The 21,338-nt window shown below is 30.6% G+C and overlaps 3 protein-coding genes across 8 annotated transcripts; 2 read left to right on the top strand and 1 right to left on the bottom strand.

The window, feature by feature from the left end:
- Window positions 1–928: 928 nt before the first annotated feature.
- LOC8268023 (probable inactive purple acid phosphatase 16) lies at window positions 929–5,138 on the bottom strand. Of its 6 annotated transcripts, none has more exons than XM_048370018.1 (7): window positions 5,032–5,138; window positions 4,783–4,934; window positions 4,132–4,369; window positions 2,810–3,086; window positions 2,413–2,543; window positions 1,421–1,515; window positions 929–1,310 (listed from the first exon to the last, which is right to left on the bottom strand). In XM_048370018.1, the coding sequence occupies exons 1-7, from the start codon at window positions 5,045–5,047 to the stop codon at window positions 1,098–1,100; spliced, it is 1,122 nt and encodes a 373-aa protein (XP_048225975.1). In that variant the 5' UTR covers window positions 5,048–5,138; the 3' UTR covers window positions 929–1,097. The 6 variants fall into 6 exon arrangements, with proteins under 6 accessions (XP_048225975.1, XP_048225977.1, XP_048225973.1 ...); XM_048370020.1 differs by having other exon boundaries at window positions 4,132–4,356; window positions 5,032–5,131; XM_048370016.1 differs by having other exon boundaries at window positions 4,132–4,356; window positions 4,783–5,135.
- A 6,112-nt stretch (window positions 5,139–11,250) lies between these two features.
- Window positions 11,251–14,185, top strand: LOC8268022. Its single transcript, XM_002530055.4, has 2 exons — window positions 11,251–11,729; window positions 12,834–14,185. Exons 1-2 carry the CDS (start codon window positions 11,642–11,644, stop codon window positions 13,619–13,621), a joined length of 876 nt encoding a protein of 291 aa, XP_002530101.2. The 5' UTR covers window positions 11,251–11,641; the 3' UTR covers window positions 13,622–14,185.
- A 3,742-nt stretch (window positions 14,186–17,927) lies between these two features.
- LOC8268021 (U4/U6 small nuclear ribonucleoprotein PRP4-like protein) lies at window positions 17,928–20,901 on the top strand. The gene is made up of 5 exons (XM_002530054.4): window positions 17,928–18,937; window positions 19,024–19,480; window positions 19,660–19,857; window positions 19,946–20,027; window positions 20,553–20,901. Exons 1-5 carry the CDS (start codon window positions 18,132–18,134, stop codon window positions 20,639–20,641), a joined length of 1,632 nt encoding a protein of 543 aa, XP_002530100.2. The 5' UTR covers window positions 17,928–18,131; the 3' UTR covers window positions 20,642–20,901.
- The last annotated feature ends 437 nt before the right edge of the window (window positions 20,902–21,338 follow it).

A 21,338-nucleotide genomic window follows, 5' to 3' on the forward strand; every position in this document is an offset into this window, starting at 1 on the left:
ATTTTGGTGAAATATATACTTTTAATTGTTATTTATATTAAATAATATACTATATATATATACTTTTTTTCTTTAATATATATTATAGTTTTTTTTACCTTGTAGCAATTTATTTAATTTCTTAGATATGATATTCTCGATATATCTCTAAATCTTTAAACCTAACATATACTTAATATATATTATTTTTGGTTAAATATATATCTTTTACTGTTATTTACATTAAAATGATACCAAACATATATTCTCTTTTTTTCAATATATACTTAACTTAGACTTTTTATCTTGTAGCAATTTATCTAATTTTTTAGATATAATATTCTCAATACATCTCCAAAACTTTAAATTAGAAAAGTACCTTTTAAATTTATTTATCATTAATATCACAAAATTAAATAAAATACAACAATATTTCATAAGAGATAATATATTTTAAATTTATTATCTATCGAAATTATACTAAATATATATATATTTTATTTAAAGCATACCCGACATATACTAAAAAAACCAAACCGAATATTTTTGTAAATAAATTCCGCTTTAAGATATTTCTTAAATAAAATTTCATTTTTAAATATTTTTGTTTTCAGAAATTTTTGCGGATGTGTTTGTAATTATTTTATATTTTTGTAGCATTTATAAAGAATCCCTTTAAATTAAAACCTTTAATGCACAATCACAGGTCAAATATTTTTGCATATGGTTAAGCAGTTCATAAACTTTATTTGTGTGCATATTAATATACATTTTTTGTATGCTTCTAGAAATTTTAAAAGGAATTTAAAAGAGAAAAGAAATTGTCAGAATTTAAATACAGATGTATTCTAACCTTTTTCAAGAAGTAGGCATTTGTTCATGATAATAATACAATTTAAGATACAATAAAGACAGTAAATTTAGCCAATTTTTCGTTGGGATATCAAAATAAGCAAAAATAATTGGTCTTCTCCTTTATTAACTTATAATTTAACTGACAATGCAATTGGAGAATCACTACTAGCAGATTTGTACAAGATAAACATTTACACATCTATTCTTCTTTTCCACTTGAGTGTTGTACTTACCCTTTACAGCTAAATTGCAGAAGAAACCTGTCAAGAGCTCAAGAGAACTTCACTGTGTACACTGCCATCTTCCATCCTTATCCATGACTTGATCGAGAAGGGCCGCTCGTTAACCTCCACTATTCTAGCTCCTCTAGGCCAATTCCCATAGCCTCCATAACCAGTATGCCTAGCATAGCACAGCCATAGCTTGCTATAAGGGCAGCACCAGTCTAGTCCATGGTTGTGTCCTACAAATACTGCCTGCCACAATCAAAAGGAATACAACCAATAGAACCCATTTGTCATTATCAAAGTTAAGAAAATACAAAGTCACTAGCTTTTATTGAGTTTCATCTTTCAACAATACTAACCACACATAGCACATGCATCATTTGGACCCTACTGCAACTTCTTGAAACTATCTTATTAGATATATTGACTTCCTTGTTTTGTAGACTTCTTTTTCCTTTTAAGAAAAATAGGTTCAGAAATATGCATCCAAATTTATTAATCAGCTCAAACATTCAAACTTCTGCATGTGAGGGGTGCAAGCTGCCGCTGTTGACTGTCACTCATGAAAAAAGTGTGAACCAAAGACCCAAATAATTTTAGGGATTAGCGATCCATCATAAGATGAATAGCTACAATTTGATAGAAACAAACGCAGAAAACAATGACCCATGCAATTAAAACAATATCTGATTGGAATGTATTCACATCAGATATTATTTGGACTTGGAGATGATTGGAATATGTATAGAGAGGAATTCATGCATGAAAAAATAGCCATATGATAAACCAAGGAAAATTTGCAATAGACATTATAATCTTATGCATGATTGAAAGTAAAAATAGTCTCATCACATTTTCAGGCACGAGCACTGGTCAAATATGATGAAACCATGCATTAGTTGTATACGTTTTCTCTTCAGAATTTGTGAGCAATGGAAAAACCCTATTTCTCTCCTTATGTCTGAGTGAACATTGGTCATAAACACTTGATGTTGAATAATGCATTGTTGTCAATTGAAAATAGCTTCCTAGCTTTGGGAAAGTTGATAAGAACCGGAAACAGCAACCCACATGAAGCATGCAAAGTATAAGAAGAGCCAAGTCATTTCGAATTTGAAGAGCTCATGCATCTTACTTGATCATTTTATTGGGATGCTTGTCTGTTCAAGTTCATAATCTAGGTGTTGTGCAAACTGTGTACTTTTGGTGCATAGACATGCAATCTGATGCTTACATAAATAGGTGTTTTTTGGCCCCAACAGATTAGCTCTTTGCATGGACATATATCAAGTAGGCACGAATAAAGACCTGACCTTAACAGAAGGCCTTTTAACAAGAATGTTCATGATACCATATTCAGCTTCTTGAGCAGCAACATGTTCCAAGTTAATGGAGCCCACACAAGGCTTGTGTATCCAAAACCTAGGAGCTACTTTCTTATATGCTTTACTTGGTATATGCCAAAAGACAATCTCAGGAACTCTGTCAAAGGAAGAAAAAGAAATGGCTGAAAGTTAAATAAAACATCAGGGAAACAGAAGGAGGATAAAGTGGAAAAAAGGAAATTTTCTTAACCTGACTTGATGACAGTAATTTACATAATAAAATTCACATTCTTCCGTTTTCACTCCCAACTTTAAGAGCAAAATTCAAGATTGCAAATCTTTAATTTAACATTGATCTGGCTTATCATTACTTGACTGTTAAAAGAAGTTTATTGACAAGTTATGGTCTTGCATTATCTGTACCTTGAATCAGGGTTTATCTCTTCAGATTTATGCTGGAGCCATTTTGCTTGGGCACTTGATATAACTTCAGGATAGGAACCGCCACCAGAGTCTAGAAAATACATCATCACAACTTTCGCTGTTGGATCACTGGAGGATGCAACTTGGAGGACATAGTTGGATACACTTGGCCATAGATCTTTAGGACCTGTTTTAGAAAATGATAAGCTATTATGCTTAATCTCGTTCTTCATCAGCTCTATCCGCTGTGTGCCCCTGAAGCTACAGGATTCCTCCCCTGGAACGGAAACCAAAATCCTGTGTAATAGAAGATAATACCAGTTTTTGTAATTAAAGGAAAAATCACATAAAAGCCTGAATCATCAATAACAATCTCTAAATTATTCAAAAAGAACAGTTTCTGATCCTTCGTTTGGAATCAGTTGCCAATACGAAAGACATCACATGCCATGCTTGTAATAGCAGTAAAATCCATTTTCTCTTTCTGCTATCTTTTAGATAAGACGTAATATGACTAAACCAACTCGAGTCAAGTTTTAATAAGATACCTTATTCTTCTTCTTGTTTTAGGGGCTGGAGAGATGCACCATTATTTTCTTCTTTTTTCTTTTTTCCCTTTCTCCAAGAGATTACAGATGTACACAAGGTATGGAAATATATAGAACCAGATAGGGGTTTCATTTTAAGGCTGGAGAGGTTATAAGGTACTCAACTAAAGAAGGGGGAGGAAAGTTTGTAGAGCTTGAGCGATAACAAGAGGATACAATATAGCTTGAATGCTACAGAGAGATTATAGCTCGAGTGATAGTTAATTTTAAATGTAATGCAAAAGGAGTCAATTTCTCAAGAAGGTAGATACGAGGAAAAAACATCGTGCTAAAGTTAGTAGTAGTATGGCATTATGTGTATTATAAGCATGGCTAAGCTAGCAAACCGACTTTGTTTCGTCAATTTTTATCCGACACCCAAAAATTGCATGCTATTCCAATAATCCCAACACACTCCACCCTAACTTGAGACTGATAGGTAAGACCTTTAAAAAAAGAACATTTACCTTTAAAGAAAATGTAAATAGTTTTCAAGTTTTGTATAACCTACATGTTTATTGTTGCCTTGGAAGGTTAGCTCAAAGAAGCAACCTCAAGAATAAAATGCAAGCAAGTAAAAAATGACCGCAAGTTGCAAACTAGATGAAATAAAGCATAATAGGTCTCTTTTCATTTTCTTTTCTTCTGTCATCAGAAGCATAATAGGTCTCTTATTTCTTAGTAATGGCCAATCTCATAGACATAATATGTCCATATCTCAAACATTTTGCTCACCTGAATGTGACTTATTAGTTGCAGGGCAATGAACAGGTGGAATTCCTGGGGATGAAAACCACTCCATCGGCCACTCAAATGATGCATCATCATGGTTCCCGAAAACACTAGACCAAGGTATACCCCTCTCCCTTGTCGGAGAGATTGCTTGATCCCAGTACAAACTTGCATTTGCAATTGGAATATTGTTGGCCGTAACGACATCTCCCAGATATACTACAAAATCTGCAATTTCATTCTGTTAAGTAATTAAAATATCAGGAAAAGAAAGAAAACAAACAAATTTCAGCTGAAGTGGCGTATTAAATTCTTAATAGTAATTAATTACAAAGTCAAACTCGCCATGCCATATTAGAACAGATTTAGCATAAATGTCAAAAACTTGACCAAGGATTTGACATCAAATTTACATTCAAATATAAATCAATTTAGTCGTTGGCATGCTTCGCCTAACTTACAGGAAACTTCACCCGGACATAATAATGCTGAAATATAATAATCAAAAGTTATGTTTGAACATTGAATATGATAATTATTGACTAATAAGCAAGACTAAAAAGTAATTATTGACTAATATATGAGCTTGCCATGGTCAACTTAAGCAACATAATAATAAAATAAAATCTTAAGGAGTATGTATGAGAGAATGACCTGGTGTTTCATGGTCAAGTACAGTGGACATGACTTTGACGGAGTTAACGTCTTGCTGCGGTCCCCAATCAGTCCAAGCGTCTTCTCCGAAATGTAAGTCAGCAAACAGGGCAATCTTGAAAGTTCCTTCAATCCTATTCTCCTTTGGCCGCCTGAGGGGGGTGCAGTCCGGGTGATGATGATGAAATCCGACGATCAGGATTGAATTAAACAGAGAGGTGAAGGAAAAGACGGCGATTAGCTGATTACCTAGCCACCGTTCCATAACCGGAGAACGTAGTGAGCAGGACAGCTGTTGCTCTTGTTTGTTGGCTACTGGCTACTCGTATGGTTTATTTGGATGCTGTTATGTGCTTTTTATTATTATTATAAAAGAACTTAAAAAAAGTTAATATAATTGCCCATTATCATTATTTTTATTTTCTTTTTACATTTATTTATAATTATCCGATGAGAATGCGACTTTTGAATTAATAATTAAAAAGATCCATTAATGCAAGTAAATTTCTAATTTATCTTTTAAATTTATAAGTCAGTAAATTGCATATAAACAAAATTATCACTTTTCACCCAGAGTTTTAATTTTAGTTCCAATTTAGTCTCTCTTATTTGAAAGCTAAATGAAATCATTCTTTATTTCTTTAAATTAATATATTTTAGTTCCTTTATTAAAATAATATATATCTTAATCAGTGATTTATGCACTCTAAATAACTTTTTGATTTATTTACTCAAAATAATATGCTTTGTTATTGCATGTATAAAATAATAAATTGTTAGCCTCTAAAAGTTGACAAATTGTTTTATTCTTGAAATACAAGGACTAAAATATGAGTTTATTATAAAACCAGAGGAATAAATATACTATGAGAATTAATAATGTGTATTTTTTTTAATTTTGTTTAGTTTTTAAAAAAGATGAAAACTTAGGATTAGGAAGAAAACAATAGTTTTGTTCTTTTTAAGAAAACTCCCTATAAATAGGAGATATATTATAACCGGATAAATTTCAATTTCCATTCCATATGACAATCCAAGCATAATGGATGTCTAATACCAAGCACCAAATCCCTTTTAGCAAGCAGAATTTGTATTTGGATACTTAATATTTAATTAAATTAATTATTTTAATATTTTGAAGTTTAATTTAATTTAATAAAAATTTAAATATTTTTATGACCTATTAAACACTTTTAATTTTTCTTAACCTAACAGCCCCTTGAATTTTATTTAATGATAATATTAAAATACTTATACATAATATACATTGACATGTTAAATAAAACTATATATTAAAAAATATTTAAATATTATAAAAATTATAAATTAAAATATCTCTTAAATTAAATTAAAAATTATAATATCAAAATAACTAAATGATCAAATCGCCTATTATCAAAAACTCTTCGAGCCATGGATAATGCTAAAGCATTTCCAACATCAATGCCATGCGATGTCAAAAACTTAGTGTTAGGCTAACCTAGATTCAACTCATGCCATTAAATAAGGAAAATGTTGACATCTCACTTATTTTTATTTCAACTCTTGCATATATTCATGTCTAGCATATAATATTTTTACTAAATTATCCTTTAATACTTTAGAATTAAAAAATAATTTTATAAAATATTAAATATATCTTACACATAGATAATAGTTAAGATAAAAATAAATAAATTATATAGTATTACTCTAATGGTTGAAAAGGAAAAAATTAGTATTTATCCTTTGATAAAGTCAAATATTTTTCTAAGATTTTGTTCATTTGATAATGCATGTGTTCTTAGCTCAAAATCGACTAAAAACTTGTACTAAAAGTATTAATAAGTGTATAAACATATAAATAATTACGTAATAAAATTTAATATATAAGTACATATTGGTATTATCTATATACTGTAAAAATTAAAAATAAATAAATAAATAAATGAAATCTTTTTCCTTAATATCTTGTTAGGTAACCAGTTTCTTTTAATCAATTTTTAGTATCTTTTTCCATGACCTACGGTGAAAATTCATATTTTATTATTCTGCATGTGTTAATCATGTATGATTTTTATTTTATGGTAAAGTAATTAAAATATAGCAAAAGGAAAGCAAAGCTCACTCAAACGCTTGTTTTATTTCTAATTATACAACATTTTTTGGTACGAGACTCAAAAAATCTAGAACGTTGTTGACTGTATCGAGATAGAACTAATTATTAACCTTTTTTTGTCTTTTTAATCTCTCTTATATTTAATTTTTAGATTTTTATTTTTATTTATTAAATTTCATATTTTTATTTGTTTGAATTGGGTTATAATTTTTTTATTTGCGAGTCCTCTTACTTTTGTCCTTTTTTCTTTTTTTAATTGAGGACTGCAAAATAAAAATTAAAAGATTTAATATAATTTTTATTTAAAAATTACAAATTTAAGATGCAGTTTGCATTATATCCGAAGCTCTGTTTGTTTCACAAGAAAAGTTTCTAAGCCTAAAAGATTGTTATAGCAATAATTGTCACTAAAATCATGATTTTATAAACCAATTATTCGTTGTTAATTATTATTATTATTATTATTATTATTATAAAACTACGTAACTTTTATGTTTTGACAATGTTTTGATGCATGGAACTTATAAAATTGAACTCACAAATAAATAATAAATTGATAAATCATAGATCGAACTGTCGATTCGGAAAAATGGAGTGCTATCGTATAGCTTTGTACCGGCTAAGTTCACGAGTTGGAGTCCGCTGACATCCGCCACAGGGTAAACCACCGCCTCTCGGGCCCCCGACTGATTCGAGGCCAACGATAGACAATAAACCCCCACCCCCCGAATATCAATGAATCCAATTATTAAAATTGCTCAAGATACCCTTTTTTAGCTTCTAGAATAATCCCAATTCATTAGGCCTTTCGATACAATCAAATAGAAAGCCCCAAGGACGCCATATTCTAAGAGACCAAAGAGAAAATTATTTAGAGATATTTTGTAATGACGGATATAATATTTGCCAGTTACACTAACTTAACTACCTAAGTAACAATGCACACAGATAATTCTCTATTTATAATAAATAAAATACTGATGCTATCTTTAAATCAAAATACTATATATAATTAAGATTTTAATTTATTAAATGGCTTTATTATAAAATATTAATTTTTTTATTTATGTGTCAAAATTATTGATATTATTAGAATTTTTGTTCTAAATTTAATTTATCATATAATTAGAATATTGGATGATAAAAATTTTATGTTTATATTCATTTTATAAATATTATAAAAATATTTTTAATATTTTTACTTTGATTAATTTTTGAAAAATATTTTATATTTTTTACATTTTTTATATATAATTTATAATAAATATAAAAGCATGATGAAATTTATTAAAATACTTTTATAAGTAATCACTAATTACTAATTTTATTTTCATTCTATATATCATTAATTTAATTTTATAATACTATTTGTTATTACTCTAATTCAATTCTAATCATTAATTTAATTTTATATATATATATATATATATATATATATATATATATATATGTGTGTGTGATGATATTTAAATAATTTAGATATAATTTTTTATAAAAATTAAAAAAATTAAAAGAAAATATATGATATTTTTATTAATTTATATAATCTATTACTATTAAACAGTAAAGGATATTTAAGTAAATTTAATATTTCTGTCGATTAGTGTGAATGTGATGTCGACTTGTATTATCAAAATCGGACTACTTAGGATTGCCACTCCTTACATTTACAGATGCAATCCCACTCTACCACTCCTAGCGTCACTCTCCTTTACACTACATTTTTGTTAAAAATATAACCAACTATTGTATTTTACTACTAGTCATTTATTAAATACTATTATTTTAATAAATTATGATAATAAATAAATATATTATCCGGAAACTATAATAACTACTATTAATAACAAATATGAATATAATTTATGATTAATTAATTAATTATTATCTTTTTCATTCTATACTAATTCTCACTTGTTAGTAGTTTATTTAGATTAAAAAATATTTAATAGGCTTAATTATAAAAAATATTGATTACATTAGATTAAATTGTTCTTTTATAGACATTGTAAAATCTATTACACCCATGACAATACAAGGATAAAATAAAAAAAATTAATACTGCATTAGATATATAAAAGTATCAAATAATTAAGATTTTTTTTACTTTAAAAAAGAGGTAGTTAGTATGGAATAGAGAGAGTAATCAATAATAATAATAATAATAACTTATCAATCATTGTATCATTAATTAATTATTTAATTAAATTATATACTAAAATAATCAAGATAATTGTCTAATTAATTTTTTTTCATTGTGGATCTAACGAGTTATAAATACTTAATAAGAATTAACTTCTTTTTATTTGGAATAAAGTTCAACTTAGCCTTTGAATTTTGTAGTCTTGTTCAATTTGGTCCTTTTTAGTTTTTACAGTCATTTTAACCTCTAAATTTTTTGAACAGGTTCAGGTTAACTATTGTTAAGCGAGTTCATTGCACGAATTATAACAACAGTATGAAAAAACGGCCGAATTGAATCTGACTGCAAAGTTTGAGGGCCAAATCAAACTCGAGCGACAAGTTGAATGGTCAATTGAAGTTTATTCTTTTTCTAAGTTAAAATTTTCAAAACGTATATTATTTTTTATAGTCATCAAAATTAATAAATAAATAATTTAACTATTATGTTTCTAATAAAAGACTCAACATAATAGTTAGTTGATTAGTTGTATATTTGTTTTTAGTATTTTTGCTAAATCTTTGTGCTATGGTATTATTCAATTTTAATATTAATAAATTTATAATTCTTATTGATGTTAAAATTTAACTGCCTATGGAACGGGTAATTATTTAGTTAAGATGGTAGAATCCATGAATGGAAATAGGTAACTGTTCAATTATCAATAGAGACGATAATATACAAAATTAATTTTTTAAAATTTTAATTGAATAACATAAATACTAATATTATATAATTAATAAAGGAGATGAAAAGTTAAATAATTTAAATAAATTTTATGATATTAGTTTGTAATAAACGAAGGAAAATTACTACTTGCCTCTTATATATTGTCAAACACCAGTTACTTTTTAATATTTAAAGTTATATTTTTTTATTTTTAATTTTATAATAAAAAATTCTTTCATCAAAATTTTTGATAAAAAATCATAAAAAGGGTTGCATTAAATAATATTTTACCTTTTGATTTTTTTTATCTAATATGCAAATTAACCCTTATATTTTTATTGCACTATAATTTCCTTGTATTTTAATATTATCTATCTCGTACAAAGTCAAGATAGAAATTAAATTGATATAAAAAGATTCAATTTGATAATATAATTTATTATCAAGTATCATATTAATCTAAATTTATTTTATCAAATTATAATAAAATTTATTTTTAGAAAATAATCAATCTTTTACTTGCTTGACTTTTTTAAAGCCCTTAGATTTAACAACATCTCAAAAATTCATATAATTCACTTTCGATTATCAGAATAAAATAAATATGTTTAGTTAAAAAATTTCATTATTAGTTTTATTAGATACTAGACTTGTAATAAAGATAAAAAAAGGATCAAATTATAATTTTTCTATCAATTTACTCATTTGATTGTGTTGACCTTTAAAGTCTAAAGAGAATTTCGTGCAGTAAATAAAATATAATGGACAACTTATGTATTATATAAAATATCAAGGGAGTACAAAGAATTTAACAAAACCTAGTAGCAGAAATTTCGATAAATAAAATAAAATAATAAAAAATTATAATTTTTAAATATCAAAAGTAAATAATATAATATAAAAAGATACATACAATAGATAATAAATAGATATAAATAATAGAAGAAAATTATAAAAAGAAAGAAAGAATTTAGTTGTAAGAAGCTAATTTATAATATTTCAAATCACATATTAAGCTAAATCAAGATAAAGAAAGCAAGTCAGATTATTGCTTTCGTATATATTAGTCTCTTTTTATTATTTTATTTTTTTCATTTGGTATTATAATTTTAGCCTTAATTAATAATATGGTTTTGCTGAAATTATTATTATTAAGTTATTTATTTTTAATAATTCCACTTTACTCAAATTTATATAACAATAAATAAAATCAATCTCTTTAAATCTGTGGTTTAATTGGGCCAAAACGAACAATAAGGGGATAATTGATTTTCCCCAAAAAGTTCAAGGGTTTATTTTTTTCTTTTGACGCTTTGGCCTTTTTCATGGTATTTTCTATTTTGCAGGCTAAGGTTACAGAACGCGCGGAGGGAGCGTGGTGTAGGTATAATGGTGAACATTCCGATAAAACCGACAGACGAAGTCCTTGCCAATCAAGTAAAACTCCAAAACCCATTTTAGTAATTTAAACAAAAACTAAGGGCTATATAAATATCTCTTATAAATAAATACCACCGGCTTATTTTACTCTCTTTTACAGCCAAAAGAAAAAAGAAAAAAGAAAAAAGAAGAAATATATTGAAACCCGCAAGTAACTTTCCTTGTTGTGATCATCCTCTCTAACAAAGCAAAACACTGTTAATCAAATCTCCTCTTTGGATCAACTCTTATCTTTCCAAATCAGGAATACCCATAAAAAATAAAAGTTTTTAGATTTTTTATTCTTTCTTGGTTCTTTCAATTCAGTTTGCTTGTTTCTCTGAACAGAAACCTTTTGTTTTTTGTTTTTTCTTTTTTTGTTCTGTTTTTTTTTTTTTTTTTGCGGGAAAACAAAGAGTTCTGCTTCTTTTTTTTTTTTTTTTTTTCTTTTTCCTTTCTTTTGGCTGTTTTTTGGAGTTTTAGATTTGATTATGAGCAACAGGAGGAGACATAAAGGTGAAATTCATAATCAAGAAGTTCAAGGGACAAGATCACAGCATAGAAAGCCTCCTTTTCATGGTATGTTTTTATTTTCTCTTTAATTACATTATTATTTCTTGCTTTGTGATTTTATTTGATAAATGTCTCTCTTGCATGATCAGGTACGTGGGTTTTTGTTTGATTTTGATTTTGAAGCCTCTGTTTTCTTTTTCTTTTTTTCCTTGTATGTAGTTAAATTTGTTAGGCTTTTATGCTGATTATAGAATATTTTTGCTATATGGTCATGTTATTATGGGGTATTTTTGGTAATGATAGCCATTTCTTTTAGTTGGGATTTCACGTTATTAGGAGCTTAAAAAGATGAGCTTAGATGATGAGAAACTTCTATTGAGGGTTACTTTTTATGATGGTTCTGTGACCTTATGTAATGTTAGAATTGAATTATCTAGAGGAGACAGCCAGACAGATAGACAGGTAGTTCTTCGTTGAATATATTGAATGAAACTAAGTTGGATTGTCAGAATTTGTTTGGTCCCCTTTGCTTGGCCTTTTCTGCTTGTATAATGTTGTTGCTTGTTGGCATGTGATTTGTAGCATGAAGTTCGCAGTTTCTATTTTATCTTTATTCTTAGGATTGAAGATTACTTCCATTAGATATATTCTTTTTTTATGTAAAATTATTTTCCTGATCTATCAGATTGTCACTTTGGGATATTTTGGAGTGAAACGTTTTATGTTGGTCTGAAATGATGTAATGATGAATTAAATGTACATTTATACTGTCTTCAGCGCTACAATGTCTTTTGAATTATATCTGGAAAGTGTGTGTAAATGGTGCAAAAATGACCCATCAAAATGGAAAATGTGGCACAAAATATGAACCATAGATGTGTGTTTTTTCTTTTGAGGTTGTACAAGGTATTATCTCAATCTCCTTTATTTCATTACACTTGCTGTTGATTCTTGTCATCTTTTGCTATTGTTTTATTCAGCACATATCTTTTTGCATTACCTTTCTGCTGCAGTATCTCATGTTCCTGTAAATATGTACTCACTTTCCTTTGCATCCACTGCATGTTTTCTTATAATGTTTTTTCTTTTTTCTTTTGCTTTTGCATTTTAAGAATAGTGACCTATTTGTTGTTTTATCTGTGAATTGGTAATTTTACATTTTGTTTCTAGGTAATTGGCAACCAACTGTACCATCATGGGAGAAAAGATTCTGCTATGCAGTTGGTTTGGTTCCATGGCGCAAGCTATTGGAAACCAAAAAGTCTATGTACCTCTATGAGAATGTGGTTCAATGGAATGATTCTGCCGGCGAGGAGGCATTTCATAATGCTAAAAACCGGTTTTGGGCAGAGATTAATGGACTTCACTGTGACATTTCATTGCCTGATCCTGATATCTATATTGATGAAATTGACTGGAGTTCAAACATCGACCCTGAATTGTACTTAGATTTGGAACGGGAGCCCAAATATCCTGCTGAGAAAGATAAAGGGGAGGAGGTTGTGATTTTTGGTAGTTCACTTCTGAATCAGTCGTTTTCATGCACTGGATGGGGGGAAGCCGAAGAGGAGTTACAAAAGGCAGGCACAAGAGCTTTGGATTCTGGGTATAGAGACTGCGGTCAGAAAGGCAATAATGAGAATCCCCAGGCTAGCAATCCTTATCAGGAAGATGGAGCCATGATAAACAATGAATGGGGAAATCGTTGGAATGATCCATATGAATGGAAGAATAGTTATAATGAGAGGGGTGGTGATAATAATGAGTGGAATGAAGTTGGTGATAGAACTGGTGGAGACTGGGGAACATGGGATGAGAATAGCAGGAAGAGAGAGGGCGCTGGCTGGAATATGTCAAGGTATAAAACTTCCAGATTTCATAATGACGAGCACCAGATGGATCGTGGTGGATGGTGGAGAAATGGAAGAGGGAGAAAGAGGACGAATTTTGTATATTAATGGTCATTTCTGGATTTGAATGTGATTTTGAGGTGGGGCAACACCATGAATTCTCGATGGGGAAAGTAGGTTGTTCATTCCATGGATCTGGATGACGGAAGTTTTGCACGAGTGAAGTATATAATACTAGTAGGCAGTTCATTTCCTATTATTTTATTTGTTGTTCGTGCGGGAACGTATATATAGTACATAAAAGTAGGATGATTCTAACTAGGCAAAGTCATTGGCAAGTTCGATTTGTCATGCATTTTTGTAGCTGGCTTGAGAAAGCTGAAAGCATGGGGACTTAGTAGGAGGAGGGAGTGTCTTGTTAGTCGATAATCTTAAATACACGTTTTGAAATATGTTCTTTCTGTAGGCTCATATGTAGCAAGGATTCCAATGTTGCAAATTGGTTTCTTGCTGCATTAGTTGTGTGAAATTCCATGGAGGGGTTTACTATTCCTGCTACCTTGAGCTGTTTTAGCATTGTCAAATTTGCAGCAATTCCTGACAATGCCCTGAAAATGTATTACTCCAATATTGTTTTGGGGAAGGTATAAAATTATATTGTTTGCTGTGAAAGATAATAGCAGCTAGAGAGTCCAGGGCAGCGGCGGAAATGGAAAAAGCAATGTTAATAGCGATGAAGCTGGCAAAGATGGTAAAAGATTTTGATTCACCTGGTTTACCGACAAACATTATGGTAAACCATGTGAATGTTTGGAAAAAGAAAAAACTAGCATAAATGTAAAATTAAAATTGAAAATCTTTTAATATAAGAAAATATTTCTTAATTTTAATTTATTTAATTAGTTTTAATCTTATTTTGTTACTTTTAAGTTTAAAAGGATGTAAATAAAAGAAAAGAATTTGAGCGAAGGGAAAGAGAACGATGAGTCGCTAAGTTATATGACCAACAAAAAAAAAAATGCACTCGGAAGTTATAATTTAGGCAAGTGGAAGTGTCTAAATAGCCACGAATGTATTTAGCCAATAATAATAATAATAATACCTCTAGTAAATTAATAAGAATTAAATTTGTTAAAATATTTAATTTTATTGAAATAATAAAATTATATAGCGTAAATATTGAAATTCAGTTTGTAAATTTGACTCAGTAGTGCTTTCTTAATGTTAAAATTTATACTTGAGTTAGTGTCATGTTAATATTACTGTAGTTTATCGATGCTAAAAAAAATATTTAAGAGTCCACTAAATTTTTTTTTTTTTTTTTGTTTCAGTATTAGAATAAAATACATAGTTGCATTTTTAGAATAATAATAAATTATTTATATTTTTAATCATTGGTCCGCCTAACTTGGATAAATTTTGAAAAGCGTTCTTTGCTATTCTTTTATAGATTATAAATACATTAGAGTTGGACTTTTTTTAAAAAAATAAAAAGAGTTGCACTGCATTAACTTGGCTAAATGGAGCTCTAATTTTAATTTAGTTAATTTATTATATAAGTTAGACAATTTCTAAAATTAGTTTATTCTTTTTAAATTTTTAACAAAAGAAATAGACATTTTCTTTTAAAATTTAAACAAAAAAGAATTCCTCGACCAAAAAAAATTAGATAACTTATATTATTATAAAAGTGTTAATGTTGATAACTAATTTAAAATATCTTCTTTTTTAAGCATTTATCTATAATCATTCCAATATTTGAACAATTTTTTTGGCAAACCAAACACCAATCATCAGATTTGCTGATTTCAACTCTAATCCCTAATTCTCACCAATTTCCCACTCTTAAATTTAATTTTGATTCAATTTTACTTCATTAATGAATAACTGGCATAAGTTCCCTAAGCTCAAAAATCCCCAATTTATTTTGTAATTCCTTATTTATGCTTAGCTAAGATTTCTAATTTCATTTGTCAAGTAAAGCTGAGATCAATAGAAGCTACATTATCCTTATCGACGAAAGTCGCATTATCCAATTATACGAAAACACTAAAGCTTTATCGCGTCTGTGTAGGGAAGAAAGCTTAGCATTCAAAGCCTATTTGCAAATGGTTTATTTGACAAAAGCTTGAAGAAGCAAAATTCTGAAAATTGTACGAGTTTTGTTTAGTTGAAAGTTTTGTTTGGTGAAATATGTTGGTTGATGTAATTCCAATTATATTATTGTTATTTTTTTACTTAATTTAGGCATTTTATTAACTAACTAAATTTGCATAGAGTTGAGTGAGATTGGCTATAGATAATAAGAAGATTATGTAGTTGGAGAAAAAAACAGGCATTGTCGGTGGCTTAGGCCAACTTTTATTCTTTGAATTACAAAATGGACATGTCAATCAACCTGAGGTGGTAGTTTTTTTTTAAAATTGTAATACTTGATATTGATTGAATGTGTAATTAGGTAAATATTGTTGTGCCTAATAATGCTGATGGTGTGAGAAAAAGGAATGTTCCATCAAAGAATATTGCATCTCAGGTTGGATTAGTGACACACAATTGGTATATTTGTTGCAATTTACACTCTCATCTCATTCATGCTTCTGTTAATTACTTGAAACAGGGTGATACTAGTGGTGTTCAATCAACTGTAAACCTAACACCAGGAATGCCTAATGCATCAAGGAGACAAGTATATTTCTTATTTGTATAGATATCTCTTAGATCTGTTTGTTTTCTTACAAATTGAAAATGACTTTTTATTATATTAAAATAATAGACTGCTAATCTGAAGACAAATGTAAACAATAGAAGTAGAGGCATGGGTTATATAGTAGGTAATGTTGGAAGAGGAAATAACAAAAGTGCAACAGAACTCCAACCAAAAAGATAAAGATTGAATGGCCTAGGGTGTTACATTAATAAAGAAACTGATTTAATTGCCTTATTCAACACTATATTGACTTTCAGTTTTATTTTTTTTCTTATAATAATTTGTTGAATTTTACAATCTCAGCAGCCTGGCCAAAGCAGCAGTAGAGTCATTATAAATCTAGCAAATTTGAAGCATGCTTTACAGCTTGTTGATCTAGGTTTCAAGCCACCAGGACTCAAGTGGAAATGCAAAAATGTTGTGACCAGCAAACAACTACAATAAAAAGCACAAGTTGCAATGCAAAACAGAAAAAATGCTTAGGGATTTCAAGATACTACCACACAAGCATCAAGTGCCCCACAACTTAATGTATCTAAATCAATATGGAAGCCATAGTTCAGTTAGGGTTTAAGTCCAATTTTTGAGTGCCTATTTACTTTAATAACTTTTTTTTATGTAAGTCAACGGTTAGTATTGACATTGTCAGTAAATTTTGCTTCTTTTTTGAATTGTATTACTATTAACAATTAGATCAATAAAGCCTTCCTTTATCTATATTATGTCTCTTTATCAGGATTCAACTACTTAAGTTAATATTCAAGCAAGAAATTGCCAATTACAAATATAAAAGGCAACATTGATGGACAAACAGATTTGATTATAGTAAAATTCAATATAGTCTTTCCATTCAATTTGCTTTTCTACAAAATATCAGAATTTCATATACCACAAATTGTCTAAAAATAAACACTAACATACTGTCTTAAATTTGTAAGAAATTAGACCATTAATGCAATTCAACCTAAGAAAACAATAATACCAACTAGCACTACCATCATAGCTTTGGCTTTGCATTTTTCGGTCTCCTTTTCAGCTTCAATTCTTCTCATACGCTTCAACAATTCATTAATTACATGTTTTGAATGTTCAGGCATAAGAGGATTAAACCACAGGAAATACCTACAAGCACCGATCCTCTGCAATTTTCACAAAATTGCACTTAATTTTCACTTTCAAAAAATAACTAACAATATCGCAAACACAACCATCTCTGCAATGCACACACTTACGCTAAAGTTTATGTACCCAAAGATCCTTCAGTCGGGGTTTGATAAGGTCCAAGAAGCCTTTAACACAACAGATTGTCTACAATTACATACTGAAAACACAAACTCTTGGGACAATTGATCGAAATCAACATTCTCCATTGCACAATTATAAAAAAAATTTTAAAAAAAAAGAAATAAAAGATAAAAAATAGAAATCCTAAAAATAACAAAAGAAGAACATAACACCTTTCAAAATAAACCCATTCTTTTCCACGTCATATTAAAAATATGAACTCACTCGCTTCTAATAGGTTGGTATCACGCGTTTTAGTATGTATGTGCTATGCAATTCACGAGTTTAGAGAGCTAGTAGATCAAAGATAAAGTTAAGAGGGCTATCTGACTATTTCAGCCAAGTACATTGGGCTAAGTATGTAGTTAGGCCAAAAAAAACAAAGTCATGCTCATAGCATCATGATAAGAAGCCTTGAAAATAAAATTATTATAGATTGCTTATATTAGGGCTTATTGCTATTACAAAGGGACTCTCTCTAGTCTCTACTTTGAAGGTAATTTATTCTCATTTCTCTTTCCCTCTTACAACAAAGAAACAGCCATTGCAGTCTTCTGTGATTCAAAATCTGAATGCCTTTCAGCTCGTAAACCCTAAACCCTAAATTATTATTTTTACTAGCCAATAATGGAATCAGAAGAGCAAAATTCAACAACACCAATGGCAACAGAAGTATCATCAAATGCTCCAATTCCGGCAATCACTCCAGTAGTAACATCCTTCATTCCTCCAATAGCACCGCTCCCAATGCGACCACCTCAAAACGGAGTAGAATCAGCAACAACAATGGACGATGACTCAGATTCAGACGAGGAGTACGACGCCACTATTACTACTACTGCTACTGCTACTGCTAATGAATACATTGAATCCGAAACGAGCAGACAGCAAAGAGAGCGGCAGCAAAAGGCTCTACAAGACCTCATGATGAAAAGACGTGCTGCTGCATTAGCTGTGCCTACAAATGACAAGGCAGTCCGCGCGCGTCTCCGAAGACTAGGCGAGCCCATAACCTTGTTTGGCGAAAGGGAGATGGAGAGGCGTGATAGATTGCGGATGTTGATGGCGAAATTGGACTCTGAGGGTCAGTTAGAGAAGCTGATGATTGCTCATGAGGAGGATGTAGCTAGTGCTACTGCTGGTGTGATGGAAGATGGTGAGGATGAGGTTTTGGAGTATCCTTTTTATACTGAGGGGTCTAAAGAGTTGTTGAATGCGAGAATTGATATCGCCAAATATTCTGTTGTTAAGGCCAGTTTGAGGATTCAGCGTGCTAGGAGGAAAAGGGATGATCCTGATGAAGATGTGGATTCAGAGATTGATTGGGTTTTGGAACAGGCTGGAAGCTTTGTTCTTGATTCTAGTGAAATTGGTGATGATAGGCCACTTTCTGGTTGTTCGTTTTCAAATGATGGACAATTGCTTGCTACTTGGTAATTTTCTAGTTTAACCTTTGTTTTCATTTCATTATGAGTTGTTCTCTTGGCTAGGCATATTAATAATTGTCTGTGCTTTGTAGTGCTTTAACTGGAGTTGCCAAAATATGGAGCATGCCACAAGTAAGGAAGGTTTCTACCTTGAAGGGACACACAGAGCGTGCAACCGACATTGTATTTTCTCCTGTGCACAACAACCATTTAGCAACAGCCTCTGCTGACCGAACTGCAAAGTTGTGGAACACTGATGGTCTTGTCCTTGGGACTTTTCATGGCCATCTTGATCGTCTTGCGCGCATTGCTTTCCATCCATCAGGAAAGTACTTGGGAACTACAAGCTTTGACAAGACATGGAGACTGTGGGATGTTGATACAGGTGCCGAGTTGCTTCTTCAAGAAGGTCACAGCCGGAGTGTCTATGGGTTAGCCTTCCACCATGATGGCTCATTAGCAGGATCTTGCGGATTGGATGCACTTGCACGAGTGTGGGACCTTCGCACTGGAAGAAGTGTTCTTGCCTTGGAAGGCCATGTCAAGCCGGTCAGACTTCTTTATCTTTGTTCTGTTATTCATACTTCTTGTTGTTCAATCTGTAGTTGTTGAATGAATTCTTAATGCATTTCTGTTATCATGTTTTAGGTACTCGGTTTTGGTCATCATTTTATTTTTAGTTATATAGTCGTTGATTAATTTTTCAATTTTGTTTTTTGTCATTTTAGGTACTTGGTATCAGTTTTTCACCAAATGGATATCATTTGGCGACTGGGGGTGAAGATAATACTTGTCGGATATGGGATTTAAGGAAGAAAAAATCATTATATATCATACCAGCACACTCAAATCTCATATCACAAGTGAAATTTGAGCCTCAGGAGGGTTACTGCCTGGTCACAGCATCTTATGACATGACTGCAAAGGTTTATCTGTTACTATAGCTGTTATTTTATAGAGGTTAAAAGCCTAGAGTTTTCTTTTAATGTTGTTCCTTGTTTGTTTAATCATCAGGTCTGGTCCAGCCGAGATTTTAAGCCTGTCAAGACATTGTTAGGGCATGAATCAAAAGTTACCTCTTTGGATATTGGTGCAGGTAACTTTCCTAACATCAGAAACTAAAGAATTTTCTTTCTATTTTTCAGAATTTCTTTTACCACTTTTCATCTATTAGTTTTTCTGTTTTTGGGATAAAGTTTCTTGTAATCACCATAATTAATGTGTCAATTGCCATGTCCATTAGAATAAGCACACCATGGGCTGTTAGGACCTGTCCATGCTTATTCCTCCATTTTTCTGCCGTCTATATCCAGTCTTCCTGTTTCCTCTTATCAAGTTGTCTTCGTAGAGCTTTGGGTTATTTCTCAACAACCTCAATTGGCTTGGCATGTTCCTGTGTCACTGCAATTTCTATGCAATCTAAATCTTAAACAGCTGAAATTAAACTCGGGAATGTTGCTTCGTGATGATGTGCAAGTGCAATACAAAATGATATGCTTATAATTCTTCTGGAATCTCCTTTTAATTCCTTAAATTACGGCAGTGAATGCTCACTATTGTCTGCCAAGTCCAATCAGTCTTAAATGTGCATGTATAAGTTATATTGTTTGTCTGGTGGCAGATGGGTGCTATATTGCAACAGTCTCTCATGACCGAACCATCAAGTTGTGGTGCAGCAGCAGTAAAAAGGAGGTTATGGATGTAGATTAAATTGCCTTGAACTCCCTGTCATGAGAAAAGAAAAGATGTTGGCAGTCCTAAGAATTAATCGATTGAGCATCATCTATCGTCCTCACTTTGCTTTGACTGTGATACTAAAAAAATCCTTGTATTACTAGCCACAGAAGTGAGAGATGAGTGCTAATTGCAGCTGTAAAACCCTTGTATCTGAAATCTGTAATGTGCAATATTCCTGTCTCGTTCTATTGATAAAAGGAGAGGGAAATGATATCACTTGATTCGATGAGGAATTGCGGCCTAAATTTTGCAGATAGTTTGTGTTAATTTTCTTTGTACTTCTGATGATTGTTCAGTCCAGTCCTCTCTTCTCGTCCCTTTCCTTTTCGGCCTAATGCAGTTATGATGACTTGGTTTATTCCTGCCTTTTGGGAAGATGGTAGCTCCCCTTCCTAGTCTTGTGTATGTAACATATTGCTAGTTCATGTTTATATTTGCAATTTGAAGACAGAAGTACAACAGGAAAAGAGGGCCATTGATCAAATCGTTCATTGTCAACTGGCAGATGCTCAGAAGGCATTCCAATACAAGGGTCAGTGATGAAAGTAGAGATTTATCTGAATGATTTGGGTGTTACCTTCAGGACACGGACGCCAAAACAGCTATTTCCTGACAAATTTTCCTTCCCCATGAAAAATTCTCAAAATGCAAGTGTTTGAGAGGTTATAAT

This window comes from Ricinus communis, chromosome 10 (genome assembly GCF_019578655.1).
Source record: "Ricinus communis isolate WT05 ecotype wild-type chromosome 10, ASM1957865v1, whole genome shotgun sequence".
NCBI lineage: Eukaryota > Viridiplantae > Streptophyta > Magnoliopsida > Malpighiales > Euphorbiaceae > Ricinus > Ricinus communis.

Coding starts and splice junctions, on each gene's coding strand:
- LOC8268022 (XM_002530055.4), top strand. CDS start 11,642: ATGAGCAACAGGAGGAGACATAAAGGTGAAATTCATAATCAAGAAGTT. Junction 11,730..12,833: donor TAGAAAGCCTCCTTTTCATG/GTATGTTTTTAT, acceptor TTTTGTTTCTAG/GTAATTGGCAACCAACTGTA.
- LOC8268023 (XM_048370016.1), bottom strand. CDS start 5,047: ATGGAACGGTGGCTAGGTAATCAGCTAATCGCCGTCTTTTCCTTCACC. Junction 4,357..4,782: donor ACTTGACCATGAAACACCAG/GTCATTCTCTCA, acceptor ATGAAATTGCAG/ATTTTGTAGTATATCTGGGA. Junction 2,544..2,809: donor GAGATAAACCCTGATTCAAG/GTACAGATAATG, acceptor TTCCTTTGACAG/AGTTCCTGAGATTGTCTTTT.
- LOC8268021 (XM_002530054.4), top strand. CDS start 18,132: ATGGAATCAGAAGAGCAAAATTCAACAACACCAATGGCAACAGAAGTA. Junction 19,481..19,659: donor TGGAAGGCCATGTCAAGCCG/GTCAGACTTCTT, acceptor TTGTCATTTTAG/GTACTTGGTATCAGTTTTTC. Junction 20,028..20,552: donor CTCTTTGGATATTGGTGCAG/GTAACTTTCCTA, acceptor GTCTGGTGGCAG/ATGGGTGCTATATTGCAACA.